General features: G+C 40.6%; 1 protein-coding gene across 3 annotated transcripts; it reads left to right on the forward strand.

Moving 5' to 3' along the window:
- The first annotated feature begins 156 nt into the window (after positions 1-156).
- Positions 157-11,435, forward strand: LOC116446460 (caspase-8-like). Of its 3 annotated transcripts, none has more exons than XM_032114297.1 (8): positions 157-438; positions 3,862-4,191; positions 4,696-4,801; positions 5,819-5,957; positions 7,422-7,510; positions 8,153-8,264; positions 9,305-9,794; positions 10,566-11,435. In XM_032114297.1, the coding sequence occupies exons 2-8, from the start codon at positions 3,881-3,883 to the stop codon at positions 10,711-10,713; spliced, it is 1,395 nt and encodes a 464-aa protein (XP_031970188.1). In that variant the 5' UTR covers positions 157-438; positions 3,862-3,880; the 3' UTR covers positions 10,714-11,435. The 3 variants fall into 3 exon arrangements, with proteins under 3 accessions (XP_031970188.1, XP_031970186.1, XP_031970187.1); XM_032114295.1 differs by having other exon boundaries at positions 218-661; XM_032114296.1 differs by lacking the exon at positions 157-438 and adding an exon at positions 1,214-1,540.
- The last annotated feature ends 2,229 nt before the right edge of the window (positions 11,436-13,664 follow it).

The following is a 13,664-nucleotide window of genomic DNA, read 5'->3' on the forward strand; positions in this document are numbered from 1 at the left end:
TCAAGTTTCTAGTATCCTGTCCCTCCTGTCATTTTTTGTGCAGGAGCTGTGTTTCCCACCTTATGCCAGTGCAGGCCACAGTCACTACAGTTGCTGCTGAGCAGGCAGGAGCCTCAGCAGTTTTTCTTCCTCAAGATCACCCTTTCTACAAAGATTAATTTTTGGCAGGCTGTACAAGGAAAAGATTGGGTCACTGAGACAGTTCTGGGGGAAACCAGAGTGCAGGGGAGCCGAGGGAAATTAGGGAGACTAATTTAACAAAAGGAGAGGAACATTTCCAGGACGGGCGAGAGAGGAAGAAATCAAAAGTGAAACTAATAGTGCCAAAAGGGGTGGTCCTTCAAACTGCTGTATGAGAGGAGAAGCCATTATCTATTTGTCACAGCGTATATCACGGCATGCTGGGTCTTTCAGACTGCAACTGAAGTCTTGGTTCAGGTAAAACACAGAAGAAATGATGGAGGGAAATAGATGCTGAGACTTGAAATGACATGGAGACAAACATTTTGGACCTGAAGATGAAAGAGTACTTGGGGTGTTCCTCTGTGCTGCTCCCAGCCTTTGGATGATGGCACAATTCCTGCCACTGAAACAAGGTTTTCTGATCTGTTACGAGAGCGTGTCTTTTGGAAGGAATTTGTACGCCTCATTCTGTCAAAGGGTATGTTATAATTTTGAGTTTGTAAAGATAGATAGATTGAAATCAATGAATGGCTGTTTTCACTGCAAAATTTTAACAATTTTGGCTCTCCTAATTCTCTCTTCATAATGCTGCCTTGAGAGTCTTTCGAGAGTCTGGTAGCCATACTGAGCGCTGTTCTGTTTCCTGCTGCGTGGAAGATACCAGCAACTTGCATGCTGGGAACCTCTTCATCGAAGGCTGAGTGCTTTACTTCAAAGAGAGTGAAGATGTAAAAAGTTAATTATTGTTCAAATTCTCCTCTAAAAGGGGTAGTATATTACATAAATAATTTCTGAAAAATGCTTAGTTGTTGAGTTCCCTGTCTTTACTGAGTGCTACTGCTGAATTTGGTGCTAATAGTTAACTTGTTTTAATTTAAGAAATACCTTCCTGATAAAAATAAGCTAGGGTGAGTTGGGGAGGGACTTTGGAGAAAGGGGGTAAGATGTGGTGACACAGCAGGACAGTGGGACTGAGATATTCTAAATGAAAAGACATAATTGATTCAGCCATCTTGCACCGTCCTTGTATGTATGAGAGCAAAAGAGCTGAGCTGTGCTCTTTGCTAGAAAGCACTAGGTATGCTGCTTAGTGTGTTGCCTTAAAAACAAAACCTAATTACTTTCATGGCTTGTTTACCATTTTTTTTCTCACAAGTTCTGTAATAATCAGTTCTCTGAAAATCAAAGTGTGAAATCTTCTGCTTTATTAACATTTTATTCCATTGTAACATACTTCCTGTAAGTCATGTGACAATACTGTATCATATAAAAGGCAGTACTTTTCCTGGAACTTTAGAGACTGGCTGTCTCACTTTTTTCAAGATTGTTCTGGCAGTCCTCCAGCCTGTCCTCCCATGTAAGTGATGTAAAACTATTATTATTATTATTATTATTATTAATTTTACTTGTTGTATCAGTTGTGTCTTTTAAGTTAGTAAACTGGGAGAAAAACGGCAGTTAAATACTGTTTTAATTGTGCTCCCTGTAATTACAGACAGGCTTAAATGTAGCATATAGGTGGCACATCTCTTCTAACTGCAATAATTTGATGGGTTTGAAACTTACAGCCTTTGAGAAATAAAATGAAAATTCCCTTTACAAGAAAGATTTGCTTTTATTAGCAATATCCCTTGTATCTTAAATGAAAGACATTATTTATGTGAGACATAACTTCATAACTAGCTACCAAGAAAATATTATTCTTTCCTGTGGGGTTATAGAAATATAAAGTCAGGTAATCACTGAATTGTGAGGTTAAGCATGCTACTGGTTTATATGGGCTGAATTATATGGATTGTTGCCTGTTTAAAAGTTTGGTTTTAATGGATTTAAAGAAAACAGTATTTTGCGGCAGAACATGAATTGTATGTGCTGTGTCACAACACGATTTGCTGTTTTATCAGTTTGTTTGAAATGCAAAGGTTTGAGATTCAGTTGTACATTAACTCTTGCTAATCAACAGAATGCTGACCAAGAAGGGCATGCCACAAAAAGCTCCTTTGCTGTAGAGTGGTCCTTGGAGGAGAGCAGAATACAAATGTCTGCTAATTATTGTTACCAGTTAGTCAGCTGGGCTACCTTGGCATATTGGTATTGAAACATTTGCAGTAGCAGTAAGTAAAATGGATTACAGTATTCCAGTAGAACTTCCAGTAGGAAGTTTTCTTTTGTCTGTTGACTTTTTGGTCTCAAACATTCTGAGTGTTGCTACAGGAAAGGCGTGATCAGAGGAGAAGGTCCCGTGGCAGTGGCCAGCACTGTGCTGAGCCAATTCCCTGCTCCGCCCTGAGACTCGTACTCCGTTCCCCCAGCCCAGCTCACTTCCTGTGAGCTGTTGCACACATGAACAAAATGCACAAGTCTAATTTAGATAATGGGCATGCACCAGGTTAACTATAGCAGGGCACGGATAGGGCACACACCCCCTCCCCCCTATTTTCCCTGTCTTTTCTCTGTCTGTCTTTCTCCATCTCCAGACTATCCATGAGGCAGCATCAACACAGGATCTAAGGACTGGTGATATGCTTTCCTTTCTTCCTTTTCTTGGCTTGCACAGCTATAATGTTTTACCCCATATTCCATTTTGAAGTTTGTTGTGGGAGGGGGGAGCTTGTGGAGATTTTTGTGGCTTGTGAGACAGCACCTTTTGTTGAATGTTGTGGCTTGTGAGCCAGCACCTTTTGAGGCATTTGTTGTAGGAGTTGTGAAGTGTACTGTGCAAAATTAAGGGCTTGTTAGCCTCCACTCTTGTGGAAGTGTATTGTATAAATACAGCCTGACAAGAATTTATAACAAACACCAAAGTTTCCATGGGTCATCACATCAGCAGAAGCAGGTCCTTTAAGTGTCATTTGGAAGGCTTGCACTTGGTATTTTCTAACTTTCTCTTGTGCTCAAAAGTTGAATCCATAAGCCAAGTTTAATATTTCTAAAGCTGATGGAGAAAGTGGAGGAGAAGGGAAGTGCTATTTCATGCTCAGCAAAACAAAGATAGTTTGATAGGAATTCTGACCTTTTTAAAAGGGTTGACATGATCTGTATTTGCTTTTAATACTACAAATTAATTGAGAGCTGGGAACTGAGTTTTACTTGATGCAGATAAACCAAAACAGGAAGAGGTGCTTTGGGTATGCTGACCAGAAGCAGTAAAAAAAAAAAAAGGAGAAGCTGGATAGCTTAGAGTAGCTATACTCATGTGGACTCTTAACGTTGTTACGATGTAAAACCTTTGTTGTGGTGTAAAATTTGGCAGTCTCATTTATTACATAGTCTATACTTCAGATTGGCAAGTGGCTGTTTCTCCCAAATGGTATCAAACTTCAAAAAAACCCAAACCCAAACAAAACCAGCAGCAGCCTGCCAAGATTGTACATCCTGTACATTGGTACTTCCCACTGTCTAGACACACCATAGGAGGCAAGAATGATCTTTCTGAGAAATTACCATTTCTCTGGTAATGTCACTTAGTACAGAGGTTTTAATATTCTTTGTCAAGTCCAGAGAACTGAAAGAATTAAGCATCAAAGCTATGGTAGCAAGACAGCCTGTCTCTATTGAAGTACTTCTGATAGCACGTGTTTATTTTGGGCTATTCTACATGATGTGATACCTCTTACATAAATCATGTTGATGCACTAGTCTTACTGACACATGAAATCAACTGCTGTTTGTGTTTAGATCCAAATCCTGATGTGAAATGAGTAGAGACTTCCGCAAACTGCTTTTTGAAGTTTCTGAGGCTTTGGTCACAGATGAACTGTCAGCTCTTAAGTTCCTCAGCCTGGAACATGTTCCCAGGAGGAAGCTGGAAGCCATCCAGGAGCCCAAGGCCTTCTTCGAAGTGCTGCAGGAGAAAGACATGATCGGAGTGGGGAACCTGTCCCTCCTGAAGGAGCTGCTCTACCGCATCGGTCGGATCGACCTCCTGACTGCCCACCTGGGCTCCAGCCGGGAGGAGATGGAGAGAGAGCTGCAGCTCCCGGGCAGGGCACAGGTGTCAGCTTACAGGTAAACAGAAGCATGCAGAATGCATGTGTAACTCCATTTATTACACACAAATTCCTGCCATTGTGAGTTTTACATTTTGCAGTTCAAGTGTTTAATTGTGGTGTTTACTTCTTATAGCTTTCTTGAAGGTGTCTCTTGTAGATGCTAAAAGGGCTGGCAGAGAGATTTTCCTATTTTTTACAGCCACCTGTGGAAAGTCTCCTTTCTCATGCTAACTGGCTGGGAAAATGGTTTAAGGTTTTGTAAACTATACTGCAGGTGCAGGCTGTTTGTGTCTTTGTTTTCCACACTGGGAAAAATATTTTGGAAATGGGTGTTATGCCATTCAGCCAATCGCTCTGGGAGGCAGATGGTCAAGCACCCAATGGTGTTACGCCACTCTTGTGAACAAAGCTATATAAGCTGATTTATATAATTAAATACAGCCACTTCTGGCCTTTGAACCCGAGCCTGGACTGTGTCGTTCTTGGTACAACAGTGACACTCTCTGTTCTTTATTGTCAGGCAACTGCTATATGGAATTGCAGAGGACTTGACTCCAGAAGATGTCAGAAGTGTGAAGTTCCTGCTCCAAAAACAATTACCAAAGAACAAGCTCCAGGAAAATGCTGTATGAAAAGTGATCTTGAGAAGTTTTTTGCAAGGCTAGTTCAGAGTCCTCTAGTTCTTGTAAGAAGGGAGGAAAGAGAAAGCAGTCTGCAGTCACGAAAATCTGATTTGAGAGAATTGTGATGTTAGCTGCTGTGTGAAAGAATGGACCCTTATTTTTTTCATTGTCTCTCTGTCTTTTTTGCTCTTCTGATTCTATTTTCTCTCCACCACCTGTTCCCTTAATCTTGTCTTCTTGCAAAATCCATCACACTCTTCCTTTAATCTTTGCTTGGCATTTATAAGACAAATGTTTTTATAAGACATGTGCTATACCTAAGAAGAGCGATGTTTGCTAAAGAAAAAACAATGTTTTGGAGATAGAAAATTGAGTTCTAATGTAGTTCAACCACATATTTTTGTGTGTCAATGGGTAAATTTTCTTCTTTATTGTAATGAACATATTGTTAACTTTCCCCCAAAAGTATTAAGAAGTTGGGTGAGTGAGTTTAATATTTGTAAGTAATGAGCAGTGTTATAAAAATGCTTGGTATTATTAAGGACTTTCCTTAAAAGTCCTATTTGTATTGTGGCACCTACAGGAAAATTAGCAGATTTACCTCCAACTTGGTGGACAATTGAGCTTTAATAAACCAAATTAGTGCTGAACAGCCTTTCTGTAATAGAAAATGTGAAATGGCATAGCTAAAGGACTTAACATCACTTCATCAGAACACAAAGCACAACAGGATGTCATGTTATCCTCATCAGTGCTTTCTACTGTTGAAACAGAGCAGGATAGCCTAGTTATAGGCAGTTTCTAATTGTCCTGCTTTAACCTTAGTGATGATGTGTTTATTCAGTTGCATTGCATCTTGACCCTTGCTTTAATGAGGTTTGGAGGAAGAAGTAATTGGTCTTTAGCTGGTCACTCTCTGGGAATGAGGATGTTGTCTTCTGCCCTGTTGCAGAGGTGCCTGATACTGCAGTTATCAAAGGTCACTGGATGAGTTTGGGTTATGTGTTTTTGTTTTACCAGTCAATGTTGCAGGTCTTTCTGGAAATGGAAATAAATGGGATAATTAAAGAAGATAACCTGACAATGCTGAAAGATATATTACAGGGATTTAGAGCTGACTTAAAGAAAAAAATTGATGCCTATGAAGAAAAAAGAAAAGGTAAATTTATTTAATTTGCTGTTTAAGAACAGAGCTGGGGTCTTTTGTGGTCTTTATGGCTCCATCCTTGGCAGCTTAGAAGTCCAGCAATAAGAGAGAGACCTGATGGTGATGCCTTGATTTGGCATCTGTGGTATCCTAGGATAGGCAGAACGGCTCTGGAGAACTGTGGTTTCTGAAGTTTTCTGCTACTTCATATCCCATCATGGATTCTTGTATCTATCCTTGAAATATGTTCTGTGCCTTGTAAATGGTCTTCTTCTCCCTTCTTTTTGGCTTAAATGCAATTTATCTGTTCAGGAAAAAGTGCAGTGCTGGTTTTGGACCAGCACAACCTCCAAGTCACTGTAAGAGACTGGAAGTGACAGCTGACTTGGGGAAACTTGTGTTGGGAGGTTGTCAGCATTATCTTCTGTTAGCCAGCCCCTTTGCTCTCAGTCAAAGGAAAGTCCCTGAAAACCAGGCACTTGGCTAAAAGTGTAGCTTTCTGTAACCAGATGGGAAATTTCAAGGACTTCAGTATATCTGTGCTATTGGAGCTGAGGTGGTGCCTTCTGGCACCACAGCTGCGTGTTTCTTTGGGAAACAGGATTTCTCAGTCAGCAACAACTTTTTTCTGAATGACTCAGGACGTGTGTTGCCTCAGATACATTTACACAGCCCATGCAGTACCCTGCAGAGCTACCAGCTAGTTTCCTCTCTGTATCTTTGTGCTGCTGACCTCTGCTGGTGTCTCTAAAAGAGCAGAAGATAATTGCCAAGGCAGGCTAGTGTAACCATGTCCTGTGATAAGGGAGTGGCTTTCCAGTAGTACTGTTATTATTTTGTCCTCTTGATAAGTAGGAAAAAAGCATGTTGTGTAGATCTTGTTGCCCTGACAATTAAATTTCATTTAAACACATTTTTGTAACTTGTAAAATGGGTATTGTGATTTTGTTTCCTTGGTTAGAGTCATGGATTTGACGATTTCTTCACTTTTTTTTCAGAAAGCTGTATGCAAATAAGTGCTTTGAGGAGATCTTTCATTATGCTGGTATTTTGCATCCTTGGTGCATCCACCACACAGTAAAGTTCTCTGGAGAAGAGACAGTATCCTTAGAGTAAATGGACCAGCATTTTGTACTATTGTACAAAAATGGGTCTCTTCTTTCACTTATATATCCCAGAGTGGAGATGCTGGTGAATGGCTTGCCTGGGATGACTACTCACATTCAACCTTTTATTATCTGTATCTTACTACCAGTAAAAGAGCAGAGAAGCAATGGAGCACAGCCCTGCACGGCTTCTATAATTAACCAGTAGTCTGTGAAACTGGAGCCATGTTTGGCCCAGCTCTACAAAATGCTGGTGTCTCACTGGGGTGAAAACCCCCTCCACCTCACTCCTTGTTTTGGGTTTTTGAGTGGTGAAATATGCACAGTGGAAGATTTATCCTTTCAGTTCTAAAATGTTTTATCTTCTTAGAAAATTATTCTAGGGAAGAAGTCCGCTATCCTGTGTCTGTGTCTGCGCATCCAGAGGAGCAAAGAGCAGAGGGGGAGGCACCACACCCGGTGAGAAATACCTCAAGATTACCCTTAAAGTATTTATCCAACTCCTGGGAGAGGGAGCATAAATTCGTAACACTAAGCAGGTGAAACAGCCAAGAGGGAGGGGTTCTGGCTCTGTATGTAGGCCTTGGAACAATTCCTGTTTTCCAAACAAGACCAAGCCTTCTTTGTGGTTGTCAGCAACCTTTTAAGCAAGAACTGAATGAACAGCTGAGTGAAGAAAACCAATCCTAACAGTAATGGACACTGGGCCATTAAAGTCCTGGCCAGGATACTCCGGGACAGATGGGAAGGGAACAGCAGAACCCGCTACCTCACCGGAATCGCACAAGGACCCTCAGAGGGAATGGTGGGGTGCAGGAACTTTTCCTATGCACATAAAAATTTGTGTTTCTGGATCCTTTGTCCCATGTCAAAATCATATCCTGACCGAAGAGAGAGAGAGGAACAGAGGTTCAGGGAGACAATGCAGATTCCTCTCCTCTGTAGCTAGATTGTATCCTTAGGCTTTTCCTTTCTTGTTTCTTGGCCTGTGTGATTTTTTTTGGTGCTTGGATTATGATGGACCAGCAATCTGTATATAGTGTATTTCTCTTTTGAATGTTTGGCTCTGCTTTCCTACCTGCTTTTTTTTTGTTTCTGCAGCATGGGAAAATATATAAGATGAAAAATAACCCCCATGGTTACTGTTTGATTCTTAACAACCACATTTTTAAAAATCCACGTTACAATAGAGAGGGAACATTGAAAGATGGAGGTAAGTACTTTTTAAATCCAATTACTGGTATGGGTTTTTTCTCTGATAATTCTCCAAAACAATTATCTAATCTTTGCTGTGAAGAAGAATCATGTCCATGATACTCGTTGGCCTCCAGGGACTGGAGTGACAGTCACTATAGCAATTGGAAATATGCCACTTCCAACATTTAGCTGATGGCTTAAAGAAGGATCTACTTTTTGTTCTAGGAAAAAAACATGGTCTTAAAAACATGGTTATATGTACAAGTAGTGAAAAAGTGATTATTATTCCACATTTCACGTTTTCGACTGCTTTTAATTCTTAGCTATTATAGAAAAGTATTTTTAAGTCCTCAAATTCTCTTTAATGCTCAAATAAATGCTCTGTAATTTTCCTTAAAGCCTGTCTTCCTGCAAGTTACTTTTAAGATAAACAAGAGCAGAAAAGTAAAATCAGATTAATGAAAGGACATGTCACAGATACTTTAACTCCATCCAGCCCATTTATAGGCTGCTTTCTTCCCAGGTACTTTCTCTCTGCCCTTACAATAATTAGCCCACCATTTGCTGAGAAGTCTTCATGGCATTTGTGAGCAGATTATTCTGACTTCCTTCTTGCTGCATTGATCATTCTCACAGAATTAGGGACCTACTTCATTTAAAAGTGATAGAATTTGTCATTCTAAAGAGGTGCTACTTCTTTAACTTGCCAAGTGTTGTTCTTAGGCATCTGAGACCACTATGCAATGCATAGCTAAAGCTTGCTTTAACACAGTAAACTTCACTAATTTGTACTGATACAACATATAATCTAAAACCTGTTTTTGTTTTAGATAGCATGATACTTAACCCAGTTGTGTTTAAAAAAAATAAAACCAGGCAAATTAGGCATTTGGGTTTTTCTAACAGGATTTGGCAGGCTAAGAGCCAGTCAGGTGAGTTTATTGGTGGAATCTGAACACTTTGCTAATATCCGATCTACCACACAGACACTGATGTTTCAGCATCTTCCTTGTCACTGTGTATGTTTAACAAATTCCTTCTGATTTTTTTCCCCAGAGGCTGTGAAGGAGGTCTTTAAGTGGCTTCAGTTTGAGACAGTTGAGTACATGGATCTAGAAGGAAAAAAACTAAAAGACACAGTTAAAGAATACAGCAAAAAAGATCATAGAAATATGGACTGTTTTGTTTGCTTCATTTTGTCCCATGGTGAAAAAGACAAAATCAAAGGCGTTGATGATGTGTGTGTAAATATTGAAGATTTAGTCTCCTGCTTCACTGGAACTAATTGTCCTTCTCTTGCTGGCAAACCCAAGGTGTTTATCATCCAGGCTTGCCAAGGCTCTCTAGGTCATCCATCTGTTACAGTAGAACCAGACTCTTCTGGACATCTTGAGGTGGATGCTACTCCTTCGACTTCCATTCCTGATAAGGCTGATATTCTGATTGGCATGGCTACAGTGGAGGACTATTTGTCCTTCCGCAGTCGTAGGACTGGCAGTGTTTACATTCAATCCCTCTGTGAGAAGATGAAGTTGCTTTGCCCACTGTAAGTATTATTTTTAATTCTTGTACATTTGGGGTATTGCAGATGTGCATACTTAAGCATGCTGTGCTGAAACACAGTGTTTTGCATTTGTGCAGTTAATGCTTTTCACCTGCAGGACAGTGGAGAACAGTATTTCTTTTGAAATTGGGCATTGTTAGTCTTCTAAAGATGAGCCAAAGTATAACTAAAGTATATATTATAAAGCATAATTAAAGTATATAATATAAAGTATATATTCCCCTGGTTTTCCTGTGACAACCAGGGTTGTAATGCTGCAGCATTACACGTAAACAAGTGTGTATATTTGTGGTTTTGAACATTTTTTGACTGATAAATGACACCTGATGAGAGATGAATTTGTTGAGGGATTACACAGACAAAAAACCCCAGCGTTCCATAGTCATAACTTTCATTATTGCCTCCAACCCATCCCCTCATAAACTTCATTTAGAAAACAGAATTTCCCTTCAGATACCACTTTCTCATGGTGTCCAGAAGACATGGAGAATGTATAGGTTTGTCTCTGTTTCATCTTAGTGACCTCTTCTGGCTGTAACCAAAGCAATGCTACATGGAGGTTGCTTTTACTTCCCCAAAACACACTGAATTCTGTGGTTATTCAATGGAATGTGCAATTTCAGTGGCAATAGGGTGAGGGAAGGTACCAGCCTTCCCTGGGATACTGCTTTATTGGAGCAAACACAGCTCACCTTCTTGGCTGAGCTGCAGTACCATGTGTTTCAATGTAAATTCTCTTCATTTTTGTTCAAGCGGCGTGGATTTCACAGCCATCCTGACAGAAGTGAACAACGAAGTGGCAGGAAAAGAATTAGAAGGATGTAAGCAGATGCCAAAGATAACATCAACACTACTGAAGCAACTGATCTTTGAAATTCCACAACGAAAAGTAGACAACTAAGAATACAGTTGGTTAGGAATGACATCTGGAATGGGCTTCGACAGGGAAGAGAATTTACATGAGAAATTATCTGGATCTACGTAGTAGCCCCAGTCCTTTAAGGAGGCATGGGACCTAAATTTTCCAACTTCCATATTGAATCAGTCTTCCCACATCTGGATCTGTAGCTGTCGGGTAAGGCTGTGGAAAACTACAGATCATCTGACTTTTTGTCCTGCAGAAGCAGTGGAGTATGTTCAGTCTAGGCTTCAAGTGAGAAAGCACTTTCAAGTACTATTGTAAGAGTTACCGAAAATGTCAGTGAAGTCCCACTTGTGTCTATGTTTTAAGTCCCTGAAATCTGAAAAAAAAAGAACAGATTCAGAATGTTGGATCCATTCCCAGGCAGCATGTGTAAGGTGGTAACTGCCTTACCCAGAGGTGAATAATTGTCTGTCTTTGGAAGCTATAACTGTTCATGGAAAATAACATCCTGCTCCAGAAGGACCAAAGCCCCATGATTATGTTAGTTTGGTTGTTTTCTTCTAAATATTTGGTTTGGTTTATGTCAGTCACTTACTTGAATAAGCAGCCCAGCTGTATACGTTTTTCAATAGTAAAGGTTCTTAGTTTGTTATTTCTCAGAGCTCTCAGGGCACAGTGTCATGAATGACTGTGGAATACTGGAAGGAAGCTCTGTAATCTTGTTTCTGTAACAATAAATTCTCTTTGTTTTTATATCACCTCAGTTTGCAGTGTGTTCCTTTCTTGGGAGGGACAATCAGTATGACAAACACTTTTACCTCAGCAGAGCATTTTGCTCTTGTTGGAGTGTTTGTTGGCAGCCACCCTGAGGGGTAGCAGATTGATATCCCTTCAACAGCAGCTGAGAGATGGTAGGAAAGAATAAGTTCAGAACATGATAATGGCAGCTGATGCCAGTAAGGCCATTCAGTAACTGCTTCCTCTAGGAGAAACTTGCTGGAAGGTGGCAGCTGCTCCAGAAGTGAAGTTGTGAATCTATAGCATTTCTGTTTCTCGTATTTCTCTGTCAGAGTTCAATACACTCAAACCAAGTTCTTTCAGGTATTCTATATGAGGAGGAATTGGATATCAAATTTACTTACTTGGTATATTTGGTGTTACACGGGATTTTGATTTAGTAGGGTGAGACGACTACATAGGTGTGCTCACCATCATGACACTGGACATCCCCAGTCATGGTGGAACGTGGGTAGAAGCTAGCTCAAGCTCATTGCTCTTTTCAAAGATTAAATATTTTATCAGTTGTCCAGGTTTTATACTTTTATGTTGGATGGGGGTGAGCCATGCATCCACACCCTCCATGCTGGTCTGGCTTGCTCAGGAAGACATTATTCCTTGTTAATTGTTTTGGGGTACTTGGTGACTCACAGGTGCAAATGTCTTCTCTAAAACTAAGGTCACCCTCCAATCTCCCTGGTGTTGAGGTAAATTGGACTTTCTTTATGATCTCTTCTTCTCTGAGATGGTATGTTTTTTGTCCTTCTCCTCTGGGATATCCTCCACTTGGGGGGGGAACGTGGGGGGAAAGGGGGGGTCTATAGGGGGTGCTAATCAGTCACATACTGTGATTAAACTGAGTTGGTATTTTGTTCTTCCTATTAAAATCCAGCCACCTTCATTAGTTAGCATTATCACTTGCTGATAAAGGCCTACTAGGAGGAAGAGACAACCCCATCAAATAAAGAACTGCAGAAAACAGCCATACTGTGAATTTATATGTAGGTCAGGCAGCAGTCAGGGAAGGAAAAAACACACTTTGAGTTTTGCAGTTCCGAGAAAAGTGTGGCTGGTAGGTTTTTGCACGGATTTGTCTCCCCCCCCCACAGAGCTGACTGGTAAGAAGGAAGTTGGTTCTGCAATTTCCTGACTCTTTTTTTCTCTGTAGTACAACCTAGAGAATGGTGAGGGGCAATCACTTTTTCTCTCAGAAGGCCCTCAGCTTTGTTTTTTACTTTGCCTTTTCTTTCCTCCCAGCTCATGGCTGGGAGGCCAAATCCAGTTACAACAAACCTGGCACTTAATTCTGTTTTGTTTTCAGACAGCAGGAGCACTGCCACCACAAAATGGAGGCTGAAGTCTGGTAGGAAGGAAAAGTTGGTGAGTTCAAGTCCTGCAGACTTAAACTGAAAGCAGGCAAGATCAGAGTGATGCTATATGAAAAGGAAAACACTTAAAAGAGTTGGGGAGGACTGTTAGCTGAAGAAGAAGAAATAATATTGTCCAGTGGCATGAATCCTTGCCCAGTCACTCACATTTTGCTACTTATTCTTTCACTTTAACAGCAGTTTCACCAAGAACTCTTTATGCCCACCTCCTGTGGGAAGTTTGTCATTCTCTCCACCCAAATGGTTTTAGGATGATTTGTAAATGTGCTGCTCTTGGGATGGGCTGGCAGCATGTGTGAGGAGCCTGCCTGTGTTCAGCTGGCTGCCACCTTCTCCCGTTGGGCGAGAATTCCCACCACCTGAGTATTCCCACCACCTATGTGAGGGTTTGCTCAGTTCTTAAAGCAGTGCAAATTCAGGTGCTGATGAGTTTAGATTCTGTTGGCTGGCTGTTTCTGTAATCTCTTAAGATCTCCTGCAGGTAATTTGAAGACCAGGGAGAGGTGGAAACAAAATACATGCCATTAAGGGTATTATGCTGTACAGCAGGGTGTCTAGTGCTACATTTTTCTCCAGAGGTGTTGAGTGTTCAGCCCTTGCTGGTCAGCTTTTTTATTCTGACCCCTAAATAACATGGGCACATTCTCTCAGAAATTATTCAAATCTGCCTCTTTTCAACTAGAGATATTTCAAGTTATGAACAGAGAATGGCATGTTTGATCTGCAATGACTCCTTTGCAATGTGCTAAAAAATATAAGTGAAAACTTTGGGAATTCCCAGATATTAATTTCTGTGTGTGCTTTCTGTAAGTGTGCCTTTGC

Source organism: Corvus moneduloides, chromosome 7 (assembly GCF_009650955.1).
Source record: "Corvus moneduloides isolate bCorMon1 chromosome 7, bCorMon1.pri, whole genome shotgun sequence".
In the NCBI taxonomy this organism is placed as follows: Eukaryota; Metazoa; Chordata; class Aves; order Passeriformes; family Corvidae; genus Corvus; species Corvus moneduloides.